At 40.5% G+C, this 21,599-nt stretch overlaps 1 protein-coding gene across 1 annotated transcript in view; it reads right to left on the reverse strand.

The window, feature by feature from the left end:
* The window catches only part of fcho1 (FCH and mu domain containing endocytic adaptor 1), a 56,839-nt gene extending 41,620 nt beyond the window's left edge, over positions 1–15,219 (reverse strand). The window contains exons 1-2 of the mRNA XM_070832971.1: positions 15,136–15,219; positions 2,255–2,305 (exon numbers count right to left, since the gene is read on the reverse strand). Coding sequence (XP_070689072.1) covers positions 2,255–2,281 — 27 coding nt within the window. The 5' untranslated portion in view covers positions 2,282–2,305; positions 15,136–15,219. The remainder of the gene's footprint in view (positions 1–2,254; positions 2,306–15,135) is intronic.
* Between the last annotated feature and the right edge of the window lie 6,380 nt (positions 15,220–21,599).

The following is a 21,599-nucleotide window of genomic DNA, read 5'->3' on the forward strand; positions in this document are numbered from 1 at the left end:
AAAAGAGATAAGAGATATAACAATCTTAGAATCTTATAAACCCTCCAGGTTACATGAATCTCATTTCTGTGTCTGCATCAGAACTCAGTGCCTCATTTTAGTTCAACTGCTAAAATATTACTGAGGGCTTCTCAGAGTCTGATGAGGCACGGTAAAAGAAGTAGGGCACACCTGAAATAGATGTACCAGGTGTGCTGGGATGGAGAGGAGAGGAGACAGCGAGGATAGAGGAGAAAGTGAGGGAGAGAAAGAGATCTTGTAACCACTGACAAAGTCACTTGGGGATGAGGATGGTGTTGAGGACATGAAAGAAAGATTTCCCTTTTCCCTCCTTTATGCATCTGTGGAAAGTTACTAATCAGGCAATTAGTTACTGCACAGATTAAGCTAAATGATGCCAGAATGAACTAATTTTGCAATGTTAAGCTATATTAACCACTTTATGAGGTTCACTTACTCGCAGCTTTGTGAGGCTTGTATTGATTGGCCTTTCGTTAACACAGTATGATGCTGTGCTCTCACTACGAGCAACAAAGCTACAAAACAGCCAAGCATGGCCAGCTACATTGATGAAGAGTAGAAGTTTGGGTCTTCCTCAGGAGCTTGTTGATGTGGCTATGCTATGTCGCCATGGGCTTCTGTTCCTCATTCATTTACAATCATCCTTAATAGCTAGTAAAAATGATTTAGTATTATGTATTACTGTGCACCCCTGTAGCTAAAGTTAGCCAGCATAGCATCACCTAACTTAGTAGCACACAGCCACAACCAGAGAACGGGAGAGGAAACAAAAACTCATGATCTGTAGACACTTCAGCGAGCATCAGTTTGAGGCTCCATGTTGTCGGCTTGTCGAGTTGTACGACAAGACCTTTGTTGCTTGTAGTATGAACACAGCATAAGCGAGATGCTGATTCCACTCTAAACATTTATATATACGGTTAGTGGTGGCGGCGTGCGGGACAGCCTCATGTCGAATTGTGTTTCAAATATCCTATTTGAATCTTGTTGTGCATAGATGATCTGTGGAGACAAGTGGGAACACCTGGTGTCAGAATCAAGTTTCTGTCAAATTAGGTTTTTGAGTTTGTGTTTACAAAACTGTGGCTTTGCACAGGCAAACAGACACCATGAGACCACTGCCGGGCATCAAGCATCAGTGATTTACTGTACTGATGGAAACATATCCGTGGTATTAAGCGGTGACAAGTGACAGAGTTCAGAAAGAATATCGAGCCAATTTCAGAGGGAGCGAGAGTCTATGGAAAGAGGAGATTACACAGGGGGGTGAAATATAGCAAGCTTCAACTGGGGTGTGAAATTCATGCGTATTCTGTGGTTTTATGAATCAGCTCCATAAATTTAAAGAGACAAAAGTAAAAATGGAGAGAGACTGGAGGAGTTTCTGCTGAGTTTCTGAGTTCAGTCAGCAGCTGAACTGAAAACACGTTAGCTTAATGCTAACATCTGTACAGATGGTATATTGGCTGTTTGAGGCGAATAAACACACAACGGTCCAGTGACTTTAGGGATGTTTACCTCTTCTTTGATCAATTCCTAAATCAAGAAACGTTTCCAACTTGAGACTTTCTTTTCGTTTCAATAAAGTTCTTTGATTAACCCTGACACAGCATGATATATTTTCGTGATGTATTTTGTTAAAAGAAAAAAGTCAGAACATTTGACGAAACTTTCAATCATCTCACAGCCACAGACATCTCTCCAGATACTGTTTGCTTGATAAAAACAAACAAATCAATATTCCCCACACTAAGGTATTTATGCATTTCCAGGCAACAAAGAGTTACATTAAACATACATAGACTTCAACTTCAAGAATTTCCATGAAATGACTTAAAAGTATAAAGCTAGTCAACCTGCTTCAGAAAAAAAAGCCACAAAGTGACATTATCTCTGCCTACAAGAATAATTTGAATGAAAATACTTTCCATGTGGCAGAAAATAAGCAGAAGCCTGAATAGAAAATTGATCTCTATTTGCAAGTGAGCGGAGGAGGGAGATGATATGCGCTTCCCGTGCGTACCTGACAAGCAGCAGGGAGCCAGAAGCTTCACTGCTTAGCTGAGAATACAAATGAAAAGCTCAGTTTTGATTCAGCTAGATCAATAGGGGCCACTAAGTAATACGTGGCAGTTAACTCTCAACGTATAAAAGCCTGATCAGTGTAGCCATCTTTGTCTTTCTGGATCATCGCCATCAGTGACTCATTTCCAGGCGTTAACAGGACACTTACCCAGAAGTTGTTCTGAAAGAAGGCCATCTTCACTCGGAGATTCACAGAAATCTGTGCAAGAGGTGGAGAAAAAGAAACATTAGAAAAGACAGTGACATCAAGACTTGTTTTTTTTCCTTATTTTCCTGACCTCCATTTTCTCAGCTTTAAAGTCTGAGTGTTTGTGAGAATGACCTGGAGCGTGCCTTTTGAGTTCCTTGTAATAATCTATTAAATGTTCTCAGCCCTCGGACAATAAACTGCAGTATTAAAGTCTCTGTAAATTGCACAAAAACAAGCTTCCTGACTCCTGAGACACCCTCAGTGCAAGAAAGGCAGCTCCTGAGGGAGAGCAGAGGAGAGCTTAACAAATGACTTCAAAAGGATAAACTCAGAGGATGGAGGGAGCTGAGGAAGGAAGCGGGGAGGAGGAGTGACAGGAGAGACGAGGGAGGAGGGTGAGGGATTACAGGAGAGGAGAGATGAATCGATGGAGGGAACGAGGCGGAAGAGATGGAGGTAGCCACCAAGGAGATCATCACAGCTTGTGAATTTGGTAGCTGCAGTGCTCGGCTCTGATTGGCTGAGTCGCGTGCTGTCACGGGCTGCTGCTGATCGGTGACCACGTTTTTCACATCGGCTGACTGAATAAAACATTACTCACACTAGCAAGTGGTGGACGTCTGGCGACAACTTCGTTTATTTACTGTTCAAAACTATAATGTATCACGGAAAATATAGTATTTATTAAGTAACTGCTTAGAACTACTGGAGGACCTGTAATTCTATAGATAATTATTAAAATAATTATTAAAAGGGTTGCTTATCTGCTTTTTCTGCAGAGAGTTTGAGGAGAGGATTGATATCGGCAGCAGCCGGTTAGTTTAACATATATCACAAAGGCTGGAAACAGCTGGCATGTTGCTGTTATAGTGATAAGTGATAAAATAAAGAAGCAGAAGATACGTTTATTTATACAGTATGTCTCACAGATATGCACGCTTTTGGGTTTTTTTCAGATTATTATTAATATTTTTTTTCCAACTTATTTGACAGTACAGTGAAGAGCAGACAGGAAATGGGAGAAAGAGAGAGGGGGTGTGACACGCAGCAAAGAACCAGGGCCAGTCTCCAACCCTGCAGTAAAGGCTTTCCTTTTTGATAACATGAAATCCAGTTTGATATGGTTTTTTTTTTAAAAAAAAAAAGCCGAAAGCCATTGTGTTGTGTAATAACACCCAAGAGTCATAGATGGACTTTAGTATTCTACCTTATAAAGTCTCAAAGAAAAAAACAATAAAAAGCAATCACAAAAGGAACGAAACATGTCTCTTGTTGAGTTGCCGTGACTGCAGCGTTTTCGTGAATGAGACACGTTTTAATTGGCTGATGGAAGGAGGGAATACACTGTAGTGCCAGCTGAGCATGCACCTCCTGACCCCCCACTCACACACACGCAAAATCATTGGAAGTTGTCTTGCCCTTTCCAAGAGAATCCATAATGTGAAAGTGTTTCCCCAGGGCTGCCCTCATACAGGGTTCCTGTTATCCGTTATTCTGCTGACTCCGTGTGTGTGTGTGTGTGTGTGTGTGTGTGTGTGTGTGTGTGCTGACAACAGCCCTTTCCCTGTATTGGCACAGACTCAGCTCCGGCCCAGTGACCTGGCATCAGGCAGCTACAACACACACACGCAAACAAATGCAGCTCGACATACTGTGGTCACACATACCTACACACACACACACACACACACCTCACACCTTGTTAATTAGCTCAGCAGTGGGACTGGAGGCCCCTGCAGACAGCATTCTGTTTGGCAGGACAGGTTAGCCCGGCACAGAAAAGGTGCACAAATATTACAAAGCGGTTGAAAATTCAATATTACTGTTTAATGATTTTCAGTTGGAGCATATGTGAAAAGGGTTTGTTTGATTTAAGTGATAAGTTCAATAATTGTACCATACATTTCTGTGCGCTACAGTATGTTTCGCCATGGACAACACATGTCGTAACGGAAAATATAAGAAATTCTATGTGACAAGATTACAAAAGTACATTTTACAAGACCAGTGCTTGATATTTCATCAAGTATGCGCTAATCATTAGTGAACACCATTCACCTTCTAAGGCTATTCGAAAAGAACACAAAAAAAGAGAAAAAGACAGAATGGAAAAGAAGAACAAAACAGTCCACCCAACGTAGACATCCAAAACAAACCCATTATGGTGGTATATAAACACCATCAGACTGTTTGTTGTCTTCTCCAAATATTGAATAAGTGACTACTAGATGGCATCTAATCTTCTCTGCATCCAATTTACATACGACATCTTAACAATATTCTATTTGTTCTATTTATTTATTACCAATTGAACAGTTAGAGACAATTAATTCACAGTACATTACAGTCAAATGCAGAAATGTGTGTCACGTAACTGTAATGCAACATTTCAGACCAGGAAAAAATGAAATATTTTAATATAACCAAATTTCTATACAATACCTAATTTGATTGATGATACTGATACACAGTAATCCACATATTGCCCAGCTGTGCAGAAAATGTAGGTCTTAAAACAATCAGTGAAGTGAGATTTCTAAAGGTCACTAGCCCACAACCAATAAATACTGTCTGAGCAGATTTTCATGGCGAAATACCCTTGCAGGGGGACGGTGATTCTAACCAAACCACCAGATGGTTTTCAGGGTGGCAGAGAGAGGGGACACATGGAGGAGAAGAGATGAAAACAGACACACTGGGAGTGAGTGATGAGGGAAGCCACTTGTCTCCTTTTTGTGACAGCTTGGTGTGCCACACTGAAACATACTGTAGATCTGAGCTAATTACCCGTTTTGCTTTAATCCTTGCGGTTTTGACGCAGCACACATCCAGAGCACAAAGACAGGGAGAGGTGAGCAGTGGGACCCCATGTGGATACCAACCACGGTGGGATGTATAGAAGTAGCTGACATCCAGCATTCTCCATCTGGTTCCAACTAAACGTTCAGCTGAAATCAGCTCTGAGGCAAACAAAGCCCAGAGAAGAAGTGGGACACACTGTGACCTTGATTCCTCATTCCCAAGATCATTTTTTATGCAAAAATTAAACACCAGCACATATTTTGGTCTCGCTGTTTCTGTCCCCATGCACATATGGTTTAACCACAGAAAATCTCACCCTACTACAGACAACCTAAACTGAAAGAAACCTAAACAGGTGCACACAGAGGAGACAAGTCAGAGCTGGTGAAACATTTTCATAGTGCCACAGTGCATAGGAATATCTATCCATCTATCTATCTATCCATCCTGATACCAAATAAGTTAATAAGCTATTATCAATGACGAGATATTTAAAAAACGGCGGTTTACTGTGGTTTACAAATAGCTATTCTAACACTTGTTTCCCATTAAATGCAACCATGCTTTAAAATGACGTTATCTTGTGACCCTGTTTCCCTGCCAATCTGCTTACATTCAATCATACTTGATTAACCCTTGTTTGAGGCGGACAGATAAGCAGAAAGAGACAGAGAGCGGAGATACAGGGCAGCAGCACAGTCACACAGGTAGTCAAGTAAATAAAGAAAGGGGTGAGGTGAGGATCCTCTCGTCAACAGGCAGACAGACAGAGAGACAAGGCATCAGCCTTATCATTTAGAGACACCCAACCTCTTCCTGTGCTCTCTGCCACCCTCACACTGCCTGACACCACACAGATGGCTGCAATGAAAAATTAGGACTTAAGAAAAGCAGATGGGGAGGAGTAAAAGAAAGTCCAACACAGAGACAAAAACTATCCACAAACTATGTAATTCATGCAGGAAATAAAGGGTTCATCCTGTTCGAACATACTAAGCATTTCTGTTTTTATTTCCCTTTCCTCTCTCTTTTGCCAGAGAGGGATCAACTAGCAGATGTCTCTCTGAGGGAAGGGAAGGTGGGTCAACACAATCTCCCGCCTCCTCATCACCTCCACCTGACTCTCTCCCTCCTCTGGGTAGGAGGTGAGATGAGAGGTTGGACAGGAATTACTCCCCATTTCTATCCTATCACTGTTAGTGAAAACACCAGAGAACAGCCTCCTCCACGTCTGGCTCAAGGAGCAAAATAAAAATGGAACTGGGTTAAATGTAATGACACAGCCGAGTGTGGAATAAAGATGCTTCACTAACCTCTGAGCAGGCACATTTGTCACAAGCTCAGGGAGCAAAGCAGGAGGGAGAAGGGAAATGGCACAAAGGAATAGTGCAAAAAAAAAAAGGACGTACCGAGGTGAGAAGTAGAAAGGAAGGAGGCGAAGTAGGTGGGCAGTGAGACTCAGAGATAAAACAAACACAGCCATACTGCAGAATCAGACAGGTAAACATGAACAAGGCTCCAAACGAGATGAAAAGATGAGAGAAAAAGTTAAGTGACATAATGGCATAAGTAAGATCTATCTTCTAGCAACCATGAACGTCTTTAAAAAGATTGCGGCAGCCAATAGCTGTTGAGATTTTTCAATCTGGACCAAAGTGGTGAACTGGCTGAAAGACAGACCAACATCATCAGCTCAAGGAGCGGCTTAAAAACTGCAAACTTTGGCTGATTCCAGCCTGTACAGCTTACACCTGTTGGCAAATCTACGCACCAAACTAAAAAGGCCACAGCTCCTTTGCTGTCCTGGCACCCAGTGTTTGGAACAATCTCCACTCTGAAATTAGATCAGCTGAGTCAATTGACTTTTAAACACCTGTATTAAACCCACTTTTTTAGGATGGCTTTTCTATAAACTAAGGGTGAGTTCTGCATTGTGACTGGTCGCTGGATGTCTTCTGTGTTTGGGCGTTGCATTTGCATGTATTTCTCACTCTGTGGTGCAATATAAATGAAGCTTTACTCACAGTAAATTCTGGGGATTGTGTTTTCAACATTTTCGCTTTTGGACTATTGATTTGACAAAACAAGTAATATGAAGACACGATTTAAGCAAATGAATCACCAAAATAATCAACGGATCAATCGGCCATGGCCATCGTCCGGTTTGTTGCACCCTAGTGTCCAATTAAAGTCACTATTTGATATACCGGTGATGCAGTCAGGTTTCTGTTTCTCAAGTGCAGGTGTGAGGTACTGAGAGAGGTAGGACAAGGACAAACAGTCTGAATTTACAGAGCAGCTGGAGCCTTACTGAGAAGTCTACTGCACTGCAGATCGACTCGTCTGTCCTTCAGTATTAGTTTTAAACCTGATTTGGCGAGGCATGGATGAGAGATCATTTTGTGTCAGGCCTAATTTCCCCTTCACTGCCACCGACAGTCTTCTGCACTCATCCACCAGCGAGGGATGAGTCACTGCTGTAGCTGGTTATTTAGAGCAAGGCTTCACTGTGGACATTTAGTAAATTCTCCCATGAATATGGAATCTATGTGGGACATGATATGATCAATCAAGCTGCACTATAAGCTTTTAGCTCATCTGCACTGATGTCATTCAACTGAATTTCTCCTTCCATTAGTCAGAACATATTTTTTAATAGAAAAGAAGCGCAGAAAAAAACGTACTTAGACAAATAAAGAGACACACTGATCTACCTCTTTCAACAATGGACCAAACTGATGCATTCTGCATCGCCACCACTGACAAACACATGAACTCCAGGGGGATCAGTAGTGGTGAGATGCTTGACCTTTGGGGACAGCATCTGGTGAAGAGAATCGAAGCTCAAAAGGTCAACTTACAAACCATTCAGAGCTTTCAGTGCATCTCAAAGTCTTCATCCAGTGAATGGAGCTGGTTCAGGAGTCATCATGTGACCTAAATGTGAACTTTTGGTCATGTGATAACAAGTGATCATATACAGGGGGGGGGGCTAGTTCTGATAGTCAGATCAGTCCAAAACACCTAAATATTCAGCTTACTATAACATTTAAATATTCATATTACATAGGACCAAGAACATCAGCATACTCACATTTGACAAGCTGAAAACAGAGATTATTTAGTATTTCTGCTTGAAAAATGACTGGAACAATTCAATTCATCATTCAAGTCATTTATCAAGCAAACAATGCCAATCATTCTTTGGTTCCTCCCTCTCAAATGTGAGGATGTGCTGTTTTTCTCTGTTTTATAACATTGGTATTGGTTTTTTTACGGCAATTTGAACACACCCACTTGGACTCAGGGGAATTGCACAGAACATTTCCCATTATTCTCTAATATTATATAAACAAAAAGATTCAAAGATTCATTAAAAAAATAGATAAGTCAGGCAATAAACATATAAATGAAGCTACAATAGACCTCAAATCAACTGTCTGCATCACCCTGATCGTACTCTGCACTCAACAGCATCCTGATGGTGATTCATTTTGTGTCGATTATGTAGAGAATGAGAGAAAAGACGATTGCTACAATCAACAACAAATTCAGCACCCCCAGATTGTCAGTACAGCTCAGAGCCAAATGCGTCAACAAAAGCACTTGAACACTAAAACCAGAGCCTGCACTTAACAACAACACACTGTAACCAACAATCACATCACCGCCAACTTGATGACAGAGTTACACCCTGTATTTAATGACTAAAGCAGCTTCAGAAACACTGTGCAGCACTATTCTCTTAAAGCGATAAACAAGCTGCTTGCTGAACATGTGCTCGCGCCTCCAGTGACTGAGACAGAATGAGGGAAAACAGTGAGACAGCAAACACAATAGACAGGAGGCAGTGAAGGAGAGAGAGAAGCAGAGTGATAAACACAACCCAGGCTGTCAGCTCCCCATTGTCCGAGCATGAATGTGCTTTTGTCACTGCAGCACACAGCCACAATCCAGTCCAGTCTATGACAATGTGCCAGGCGGGCATCACTTCCAAGGCCTGGCATGACCAGCGGTGTGAGAGCAGAGACTGCACGGCGTGACAGCAAACGCTCTCGATGCACGTCGACGTCCAGACACAGCTCGAGAAGAGCATGTCTGCAGTAGTGCAGCTGTGAATTAAGGCAAAGTCTAGTTTAGTGCAGTTTATTGTATCAGAGGAGAGACTGAGGATCTCTGGCTCTTAGTTGTGTTTCAGTTCTATTCTCTTCTTATTAACCCATGAACAAAGCTCCATCTCATTTTTATAGAATATTTTTTCTTTTTCGTGCAGCCAAAAACTTGACTTGTCATTATATCTGATGATTTGATCTAAAAAAAAAAAAAAAAAAACATCTCACCTTGAAATCACTGCCAACAACTCCCAAGGCTGGTATTAAGCCAAGCAATAAAACAATTACAGCATCAACTAATAATTAGTCCCTTGTTTTGTCAGACCTACAGTCCAAATCCCCCAAAAATATTCAATTTAAATGATGTAGAACAGAGAAAAGCAGCATTTGAGATTCTGCGGCATGCAAATGTTCAGCATTTTAGATTGCTAAATTACTTAAATGATCAACTGTTGCTTCTTCATTAATGTCTGTTCATGACTGATGACTGATTGTTCCGGCGCTAGTCATCTGACATGCGTTACATCAACAATAAGGAAAAAGGTCAGAAAGCATTTTTTAAAAAACACAAACAAAAATAAGTAATGGCTGAAACTAATAATCGTTTTCCTTCTAGTTTAACTTGGCAGTTGAATTCTTGATTAACTGATTAATCACTTGATCTATAAAATATCCCAAAATAGTAACAAATACACATCATCACCAAAAGATGTTCATTTCAGTGATATAAAACAGAGAAAAGCATCACATCCTCAAAGATTGTTGGATAAATGATTTAATGGACCTATTGAAATTGTTGCACATTCATTTTCTGTCGATTTGTAATTGGACTAATTGTTTGAGCTTTAATTATCTGAAAAATGCTCTACGTGTAATGAATAGGAAAGGGATAAAACAGCATTTTTAAACAAGCGATTATGAACATCATTATGTAGTCCAATTGTAAATTAATTTACGGCGTAAGCCTGTAATTATATTCAAGGTTTCCCTCCTTGCAGCTCATTCCTTTTTAACTAGGAGGTAATTAAAATAATCTCAAATTGAAATCGGCCTCCATGCTGCTATCAAGCAAATAAACATTACAAAATACGTTTCTTCATCGTTCACCTCTGCTTGTCACTAACGCCTTGTGAGCAGAGCCCAGCTTAAATTGAACCAGTTACCCAGAAAGAGATTCAGGACCAAAGTCAGGGGGGATGGCGTGGTCCGCCATCCTGCCCCGGGACCCTCCCATCTGCCATGAGGAGACCTTGGCTGGGCTTATTCACACCCTCAGGCACATGTCATGGTTTTACACAGGGGATTTGAACAACATTTCAAAGCAGGATTTCACCTGTTGTCACCTGAACATTTAGACCTTGTAATCATAGCTGCACTCCATTTATGATTAAAGAAATGTCGCACACTGCAAATTAAGAGCTCTGAACTGAAAGTGCAAAGAGTTTTGTTTGTGTTTTCGTTATGTAACAGGTTAGCTTCACGGCTTCCTGCCTCATATTTCCTGCCTCTGGGTTCTGCCCTGCTTGGCAAAGAAGAGGGAAGGCCTTGCAGCACTGTAGCCTAAATATGAGAGGCTACACATGTATAATTAATACTTGTCATTGGCACCATATAAAGTGTGGCAGGAGAGCCAATAGGGAAAGGGGGAGGCAGGATCACAACTAGTAATAGTAAGAAGATCCTTGTGGGTCAAAGAGAGAGAAAGAGGAAGTGAAAGAGTCCAGCTGATTAACTATGCATTAACTGCATTAAGCATGTGCACATGAGCGTTCTTGCTTGTTTGAGTATTCAAGGAAAGCGACTGCTCAGCAGGTTGCTGTCAGATAAAGCGCCAGCTCCGCACAAACATCTCAGTCCATTCAAATATCAATGCAAAACAGGGAGCCTTTCTGATTCAACGGCGGCTTTCTTTTCGCTTCACTTTCCACCTTTTTTCTGTCAGCCTCCATTGCTGAGTCTGGAGAGGTGAAACTCCACTCCCAGCACAGGGCTTTACAGAAGTGTTTTGTGGTTTAGTAATTGCTGGTGGGCTGCAAGGTTGTGAGGAAGCAGCCAGTCAAACAAGGCCAGAGATTCAGGCACTTTTTTACCACCTGCTTTCTGTTCTCAGGTGGTCAGCCTCCTCACATTCTGTGACCGCCTCAATGACAACCTGTAACTGTATATCTCAACTGGAGTGACTCCAATTCCCAACCAACTTACAGTTTGAGACTGCAGTTCTAAGTGTTTTTCTTGCTATGATAGCGCAAATATATTGCAGAACACAACAAAATGTCACCATTTGACTGAGTCAGTCAGTCAGAAACTGTAACACCTGCGGTCACTGCTCCTAACATTGGTTCAAGAAGCATGCTAGGTTTAAAATTCAAAATGAGCCCCATTTTGCTCTACACGTTAGGTCTAGCATCTGTATATCCAAGCTTAACATTGGATCTTATGTGCTTTAACAGACTGTCCTACTCCCAAGTGCCTTGGGACTACTACAAAACCTGTCACACAGAGTGGGGTCACTGCTGAGATATTGGTAGAACTATGCAATATGTTCCCATGCAATATTCATCACTGTCTTTGTTATAGTGACAATGTGTGAGATAGTGGTTGGTATAGTGACATCTAGCCTGTAGCACACTCACTCAACCAACATAATATCCAAGCCCTCTCTCTCCAAAAATATCTCCAAAACAGTTAATGGTCATATTAGACCATTACATTTAATATTCAGTGTTAGATTCCAGGTTAAGCAGCAATGGAAAAAAGTACAAGTCAGTGATAAATAGAATAGAATAAACAAGAACTGAGTCTTGAGCCAGAGGAATTATGAGGCTGAAATGCTCAGAAATTGAAGTATCAAAAGATATTGAAGTGTTAGACAAACTAAAAATCTGACTGTATGTTGGCAGCAGATGAACAGTCAGAAGAACAGTTTAAATATCCCACTTTTCCACTCTGAAAAAGGGGAGCAGTTCAGAGTGAAATAGCTTTCATTGTCCATTAATCTGTCGATAGTTTTCTTGATTAATCAATTAGCTGCTTGGTCTATAAAATGTCAGAAAATGGTAAAAACGTTTCCCAAAGCCCAAGATGATGTTCTCAAATGTCCATAACCCAAAGAAATTCATTTTCTGTCATTAAGGAGTAAAGAAACAAGAAAGTATTCATATCTAAGAAGCTGGAAGTTGAGAATTTTGACTTTTGTTCCTTCACAAACTGCTCAAACAAATTCATCAAAATAGCTGGCGATCAATTTAATACTTAACTAATCGATTAATCAATTAATCACTGCAGGTCTACTCTAAACCACAAGTGTCAGCCTAATGATGGCACTAGAGGAAAGTTTGGGGGCTCACCAAAGTCATTCATCATCATCCTCTGGATATCATGAATGTCTGTGCAAACTTTCAAAACAAATCATTGAATAATTGTTGAGATATTTCAGTCTGGACCAAAGTGGTCAACTTGCCTGACGTTACCGTTCATAGAGCCGCACCACTACAGTGGGTACAACATTTCTGTATCTAAGCAGCAACCAGGCTTAACAGCCAAATGACTATTCACAAAATTCATACCTGATGAGCATCAGCAGACACTAGCTGACAGGCAAAGACTGAGCCTGTAAACTGAGGAGAGTGAGAAAAGACAACGCTGGTGAGCTCTTCTTTAGTTAATGATAGTGAAACTCCCTCCCTTCACTCTCTCGTCTCCCTTCTCTCCATCCCACTCACCCTGACTCATTTTCTAAGCATTCAGCGGGGAAAAGGTCTATCTCCCGTTTAAATCAAGGCACCAGGGAGAGTGCTGTTTACTTCTTTGATATCAAAAGACCAAGCAGTCCTCAACTCTCAACTCCTGCCACTTGCCTTCAGAGGCAGAGAGAGAAAAACACGGCCAGCAGACAGTCTACATAGCACAAGAAGACAGCTGTGCTGCAACTTGAAGATGCAAATACTGTGGCTTACAGTATAGCTGTTTGGAAATAAAACGTCTATCAGGCAGTGAAAGGGGAAATCCAGTTTGGTTGCTTTGGTGCAACCATGCAGCGGTTGACTTGCACCTCCTAAAAGTGCATGCAAAGACGTGAAGTGGCAACCTGAAAGCCCTGAACTTACCAAAATGATCGCTCTTACTTTCACTTCTGAAGATACTTTGCCCACTAAAATACTGGTAGAATCAGACAAAAGTGGAATCATACTACTAGCTGACAAATAGTAGGCAATCTGTACTTTGTAAAGATGAAGATACATTTTTATTGCATTTGATTTCACACAAATGTTGTGGGGAGGGAACCCCCGTCCGGATTGTGTCCGGATGTTGTGGTCATAAACAAACAGGCCACCTGAAAACCCCAATGTGTAATATTTTGCCATAAAACATTCATAATGACACATCTACATTTTGGGTGTTTCTGAATGAGTCATTACTCAACGTCTGAGCATGTTTTACTCAAGTGTTTACAAAAATGAAAGGCATCTAAAGACAAGCTTAGTATTACTCATATTAAAAAGACATATCAGTCAGTTTGAGAGTGACAGTTGGCTCCACTTCTGTATCTAATTTTCTGGAGTGGGTCTACCCTTTTGGACTGTGTCCTTTAAGTTATAAAACAAAAAGGACCTATATGATACAGGAGGTTCTCCTCCATGATGATAATGCATGATATTAAAGGCCCTTCTGGATCGTTGTCGATTAGCAGTTTAATCAGATCCTTTTCTGTTTAGCAGCTTGTTCATAAAAGCTTGGTCAGGGTGGCTTCAAGTTAGGTACCATTCTCCAACGGAGGCAAACAAATACCTGCCATACCTCTAGAAATTCACATATCTGGGACAGACCAGTTCATATTTGCAGGCATGAACAACTCTCTCTCTCCATCTAACCTAGAAACCACATAATGGGTCTCTGATCTGTGATGTCCAGCAGTAAACTTAAAGCTGGTTCTGATTCAGTTTGTGGGCTTGCTGAACAGTCAGTGCTTTTACTTTTCAGGAAATGTCCGAGGCAGCTAGTGTCACAAGTGAGCCTGAGTTTTACATTTGCACGGCTGAGATTATCAGCCGTTTTTTTAACGTATATCAGAGACATATCAGAGATATCCGTATCATACCATCATGGCATGTCAGCAATAAAACACTGCAGTAAAGAAATGCCTAAGATATATTTCTGTTAATGTAGAAACATTTCACAGGAAGCCACCAGCACGCTTTTGTCCATCGCAGTACAGCAAGAGCTAATTTTAAATGTTTAGGTTCTAATGATCATTAAAAGTTTTTTAAAATGAAATTCAAATATCTGCATCAATCAGTCTTAAAAATCCTGTACTGGTAGGACTCAAGTCAACAAGGCTCACATGGCTGCACAAGGAATCCTCACTACAAAAGAAAACCTGTCTCAAGATGCAAAAAGGACCATTTGACCAGTGAAATTCTGTAATATCAATATCAACTCACAAGCCCACTGGCAGACCAAAAATGACTCTAAGTTAGCATCAGATGACAGAAATATCCTCTCAGTGGAAGCCAGGGTGTCAAATGAATTTATGTAAGTGGGACTAATATCAAAATTCAGACCAGTAAAACCCTGCCCCAGCTTGGCAGGTGATACTAATCCCTGATCCCTTCAGTGGAAACACTAAGATAATTTGGTTTGTTCCAGTGAGCATTACATACTAAAGTTCAAATTCTGTTTTACATTGTATTTCAAGCTCATTCATTAGTCTCTCGTTAAGTTTCTCCTCCCATATAAAGCCAATCCTCCCTCCGTTCATGTGTCAAACAAACGTGTCTACTAGTGCTGCCAGTTTCAATGCAACAATGTCATAGCCATGCAACTCGATATTTTTAATAGCCTAGCATTAGCTCAGTCTTTCGAGCCAATTTCTGAATCACACTAATGTTCCAGAAGGAGGCGAAGGGACATGGAATCGCTCATTACCTGTATTGACTTTTCCAACAACGTTTATAGTACATTTTCCATCCCCAGTCTGTCGGCTGCCTCGGTCCACCACTTGTACGCACCCTGAGCGGTTTGATCATAGTAGTAGAAATTCACCAGACACTTTTCACTCTGCGCGCAAACTCCCGCCCAGCTCGACGCCTATTGGTCGCTGCGCCCGTCAATCACAGAGAAACGTGTAGTAGGCATAGCAACCACAAAAGGGTGGGCCTTAGAGAGCATACTAGCAGCCTATTGGGTGATTGTTTCCAGGGTAACGCCCACATAATACTTAACGTAGAAATGAATTGAGGCGCCTGAAGGACGTGGTTGCTGCTTTCTGTCTTTCTGGACCAAGATCAAACAAAGGGTAAGCGATGTTTGGTGTTTTAGTAACTTCTGTAACTCACTTAACTGTAACATACAGCTTCCCCCCTCTTATTTAACGTCCCGCTGCCACAGTATCATGTGCGTTTCACGTATCAGCTCCTTATTGAAGCTATTTCATGATGATTGAATGGGTTTTAAATGGATCCCCTTGACACATAGACACCCTCATTTATATGTCAGTGCTTGCACAGTCCTGTATAATACACACACATGCACGAACACATGCTGTTTTATATGTTTTGTTGTTTTTTTTTAAGCAGGGTCAGGGGCTGAAAATCAGCTTTGAGCCATACATGACATCTGTTGCAATCTTGCCATGTAACATTGTTCATCCATATTGTCCCTGTTAAATAAATTTTACCTATCATACATGTCTCGTGAATCATTCTGCACATTTACTCAAACTTTAGCCCGGTATACTATGTTTGATATGGTTTTAAACTTTAGGATGCCCACTAGAATTAAAAATAAACTGTGTTTCAGCAGTGCTTGGCTGCACATCATGAGTTTGTAATGACTGATCTACTTATAATTAGTGAAGATAAGAGACAACACATACAATGGACAGATACCTCCTCAATCAATGCTTATCTGTCTTATTAGCTTTGGTATGTCCATGCAGCCAGCCTTTTTAATATACCCTGTTATTTACCAACAACGCATAAAGACATGCATATAAACAACCTTTTGCATACAGTCACAACAGGTGTAATTTAAAACCACATCACCGTGTTTTTGTTAAATTATTTTGTGTCTCCAGGGTAGATTTGTCCTTCACTCACTCTAATGTGATAACTAAGAAAAGCAGCTGACTACATAGAGATTCACTGAATATCTGCAGCTTTGTGTTCTCTTACTTATATTACTAATAATGCTGTCAGTCTGCACAATCTTAGTTGTAGTACAGCTTATGATTTGATCTGATGATTTCTCCTTGCTGGCTAAAGACAAATATATGAATAACCAGTAGTGTATAAGCAGAAAGCAGTAAAGAAGTACTCATTTACACACATTTCAGTTATTTTGATTGGATATTATGACCCTACGCAATGAAATATAGTGATTTAAATGCTTTTATTTGTGATTTAGACATCTAAAAAGACATTCTTGGAAACACTTTTGACCTGCAACTCACCAAATGCATGCCTGTAATAGGAGGACACGCGGTATATTTTAGATTGTGAGTGACAAGGAGAATATGTACCTCCATTTCAAAATCAGATGCTGTGGTTGAAATACTGGCGGTAGTAGTTAAGGGGGAGGCAATGGCAGCAGCACTTGCGAGGCGCATGTTGATTGACAGTGAGGAGACAAAACAGTCCATCAGATATTCAATGAGGCCGATAACATGCATATGGTGCAGTTCATTTTTGCTCTGAATTGTAGAGCACAGACAGATAATCAGTGAAGTCACACTGCTGTGGATGATTGGCGGCAGAAATACACTCCTGATGCTCGATTCCTAGAAAGTAAAAGTATTAATTCTGCATTAAAATGCCCTCTGTCAGTGTTTTACTACTATATGAGATTGTTTGGATTGATTTTACTGCTGCATCAATGTGTATGTTGCATTTTAGTGCTGCAGTTGTTTAACGTTCTGCCGATTTTAACTACTTTTACACCGTTGGGTAGTTTAAGCAATTCATCATCATCTATAAGATCATCATGTGTTTGCCGTGTCGCTGCACTGTGAACTCAGAAAAACAGCTCTGTTTTCAGCTTTATGATGACGCATTTTCCAGCTAATCAAAGGAGGGTTTAAATAGTACATTCAGCTTAAGAAGAAGAGGGAGAATTTCCTCAACACATGAATATGTACATAAATATGTTCTATGTCTATATATATATATATGTATGTATGTATGTATATGTATATGTACTTCAGTTTATCAGAAAAATGTGAATTCAAATGACCAAATCTGGAGATACAGTGCATTGTTTTTACTGGACAGGACCAGAAATTGTAATCTGAAAAGTAAATAAAGACGTAGAGTTGCATAAAATGGAAATACTAAAATAAAGTACAAGTTCTTGAAATGTACGCTTAAGTACAGATTTTGAGTAAATGTACCTGCAGACGGGGTGTGATCAGCTTGGCATTAACAGTTGTGCTCACTTGTCACTATTTTCTGATAATATTTGATATTCAAATGTGGCCTTTTTCTATCAAAAGCACATGCAACTGGTTTCTTGGTTGACACTGAGAGCCCTGCTGCAACCACAGCTGTTATGACTCACTGCTTCAGCTTCACATGTCCTTTCAGGAGCTCTTACACATCAAAGAATCGAGCGGCGAGAGTCCTCTGCTGGAGGTGTTGATGCTTGATGTGATGCAATATTAAAATGAGAGGGTGCTGCAGAACATAATGTCAAAGACAGTGAAATAGCACGGTGCAAGGTTGTAGTTAAATTTCCTGTATAGTAACTGAGATCACATTAACATCACTTCCACCTTCAGACTTACACTGAGCTACAGGAAGAGAGCATTTTACCACAAAGTCACAAGGCAAGATATCACATCTAAAATAACTGTGGGGTTAGAATTAAGAGTATTTCTTGTCTATATGTTAAGCATATAGATGACATACAGGAGGGTGACATAAAGCTGTGTCGTTATACAAACCCTGCCTTTCTGTAGACAGTCTGATTGGCAATGTCCCCCATTTCCATCTGCATGCACAGGTGAAACACATGATAATCTTTTGAGCCTTTAATCCATAGTAAAAACCCTCCAAATAAAATGAAATGAGCTGCTGAACTTAATTATATATCATCAGTCCCTACCACCTGTTGGAGGCCCTATTCTTATCCTGCCTGAGTGTTGCTTCAGACACCAGCCGATACGCTCGCATTTGTCTCCCTCTAAAGGTCCTTTCAGATCATGTTTCATTCGTCACATCAGTGCATGTAAACAAATATATTGTGACAGGCATTTTCATTATTTCATCTTGATTTTACAGATGGCACATGAAGGGCTTTCACGGACTCGGCCATTCTTTAGATGTCCGATCAGCAACAGCCTTCTTCTGACTGCCTAATTAAGTACAAATGTCTGTTAAGATTCAACAGGAACTTAAATATATAGTAAGTCTAGACAAAGGGCTTGTTCTCTGATGACCGCAGTCTAAAATTGTTGTGTTATTTCCTGTTTTGAACTCAACTTTAGTATGTTTATGTTAGCAGAAACATAGCGAGAAAGTTACCAAGCCTCTATTCAATGTGGAATAGAATAAAGGCATGGTATATCGACTGACTGAGGCCCAATGTGTGCACCCACATGCCCCGCGTCACCTCTCCTCGTGCGTGTCTCTGCGTTTCTGCCTCTCTTCTAACTCTTTAAAATCAGCTTAGCTCCAGCTTGCACAGGCTGGCTGATTGAAGTTGCCAAGACAGAAGATGGCCTCCTCTGCTCGCGACGCACAGACACAGCTTGGGATCCAGGAAAAGGAGCTGACTCCCCCCCTCAGTGGTCCTTTCATCTCCCAAGGAGATCCAGTGTGTACGACATCCATCTGTGATAATAAGTGCTTTGTGCCTCTTGTCTCAGTAAGCTAATATTACTTGTGCTTGGTGTGTGTCTGTTGGCCTGCAGGGGAGGTGAGCAGAGATACTGCTGCTCATGCCCATGAGCCATCAAGACAAAGTGATGGAAAGGAAGTCACAGCACACTCACGTTTTTCAGTGAAGATCACCCATGGTGATCAATGATAATTTTGTATTTGTGTGATTGTTAACCCCTTAACGCCAAGTGTATCATATTTGATACATGAGTGTTTGAGACCTCTACATCATCAGTGTGATATCTTTTTGTATTTTATCTGTGTTTTATGTTTTTGTTTGTTTTAGATAAACTGTGAGCAATAAATTGCCCCAAAATGATACAAATTAAGACTTTTTAAACTTAATTTTTGTTGTTGTCGTAATTTGTCAGAAGGTTCAATAAACACTCTAGTTTAAAAAAATTTGAATTTTCTGGCAATTATTTCATGGTTCAGGCATTAAAGGGTTAAGGATGTGTAAGTCTACATAGACTACGTTGTGTATCTTACGTATGCTTTGTTTAACATCCAAATTAATTAGACTGATATTGTCCAGAGCCTCAGTACACTGCACATTTTTTTTAGAGTTTTTATTAATTAAAAAAAATAATGTACAAATTTAAACCAATACAATAATAAGTACAATAGATGTGACAGGAAAGATCAAGCAAGCTCTTCCCTAAATTAAAACTAATATAAACTAATAAACCAAACTGATATTAAAAACATGAATTATAACTATAATGTTAAACAAACTAAAGCAAAATAAGAGACATCCAAAATAAACAGACAAATGCAGCACCAGCTGAAATGATAACAAATAAGAAACAATTGTTTATTCATCAACAACATTAATGATTAATCGTATCATATATCATTTGCAATGGAAGAGACATCAGGCTAGTATGACGAGAATTTAAATAAATTTGTATATGCTAATACTTTTTGTATTTTATGATCTCATCTGGGCACTTGCACTTTTCACATTGTAATTAGGGACCATAGTGTCGGTCATTCATTCACTCCCCATCCAGATGGATCACAAGCTGGTTTCTCTTATCTTAAGCCAGCAATTCTCATCCTCCTGGGTACATCCCAGCAGGTTCACTTTCTAAATTGTCTGACCTAGAGAGCAGTTTTTACTTAAACTAAAGGGCCTTAAAGGTGCAGGAGGCCAAAGGGGCAGTGGTCTAGTGAGAGAAGACAGTTTCCACATTTCAAAAACTTTCATTGTCAAACTTTAGTGAGGACTTCAAGCTTGGCAGTTTAACCATGTGTAGAAAGTCTTGAGCTGTTGGACGTGAAACTGCTGCAGGGCAGAAATGAATCTAGGACAAACACAAGAGGGCGCACTGACTCTACTTTCTAAACTTGTAACTTTACCCACTCAGCCTCTGAATGTGGCATGAGTTGACTCCAGGTCACTGTTTTTCAGTTGAAGACGTCAGGGGCTTGATGGTTAGTCTTTTCACAGTGCTACTGTGGGGAAATCATGGTGGAGATGTTTCCCATAGTGTCTGCGTTTAGCCGGCTGTTTGGTAGGCCTACTCATTTCAACCAGATCCTGTTATCATTATCGCCCTGACACAAGTGCACTAATGAGCACTTAACCTCTAATTTTACCATGACATGATGGGAAAATACCACAGACGTGATATGGTTCATCAGCACTTCCAACCGCAAAATACCCACAGTGCAGACCAGCCCTAAGTGCATAAACAAGGTCAGATAAATGGCCACAAGGTCATTGTAGATCACACTATAACATCTTAAGCGTGTGTGGAAATGCACTATAATTATTACACCTGTAACACTGCCTTATTAGTTCCCTAGTTCCCAACCTGAGGGCTACTTAAGAGGCCACTTAGCAAACCTTAAGGGTCATGAGATGGCAAACAACAGCAGGACTTTGATTAGCAAAATTCTGTTATTTTTTTTGGCTGTCTACCAATCTTTGTGATGTTTTTTTTCATGTGAAACGAGGCATAATATTCCCTTTTCATGTCTTAAAAACTCTCTTAACTCTTAAAAGACAAGAGAAGGAAAAATATCTCTGGTTGTACAACATATGCAAACAGATGAGGGAATTCATAGATTGTTTTAAGGAGTCACATTATAGTTGCACCAGATAAAATACCTTTTTTTCTTTAAAAGACTAAATGATGAAACCCCTTTGACCGTTGTCAGAAGGCTTAAAAAAGTTAAAGAAATTAGAAGTTAAAGAATTGACTTGACTGTGAGTGAGTTTCCGTCTGTCCATATGGTATTGATTTGACAAACACAGTCTGTGATGACGTGAAGATGTCCAGTTCACCCATTTGTGACTGAACATTAAGTCACAACCTCCCCCCCCCCACCCCCACCCCTCTTTTGCTCAGAGGTGTGTGAAGTCAGCCGTCTGTCTGGCACAGATGTGTGTTGATGTGCTTCCAGCTGTTTGTGGGGAATCATGACGTCTAGACCTATGGTCTGGCTGGACTAGAAGATCCTCCCTACAGCCTGTGAGATCATCACACTTTTAATTAGACCGGATCC

This window comes from Pempheris klunzingeri, chromosome 6 (assembly GCF_042242105.1).
Source record: "Pempheris klunzingeri isolate RE-2024b chromosome 6, fPemKlu1.hap1, whole genome shotgun sequence".
Taxonomy (NCBI): Eukaryota; Metazoa; Chordata; class Actinopteri; order Acropomatiformes; family Pempheridae; genus Pempheris; species Pempheris klunzingeri.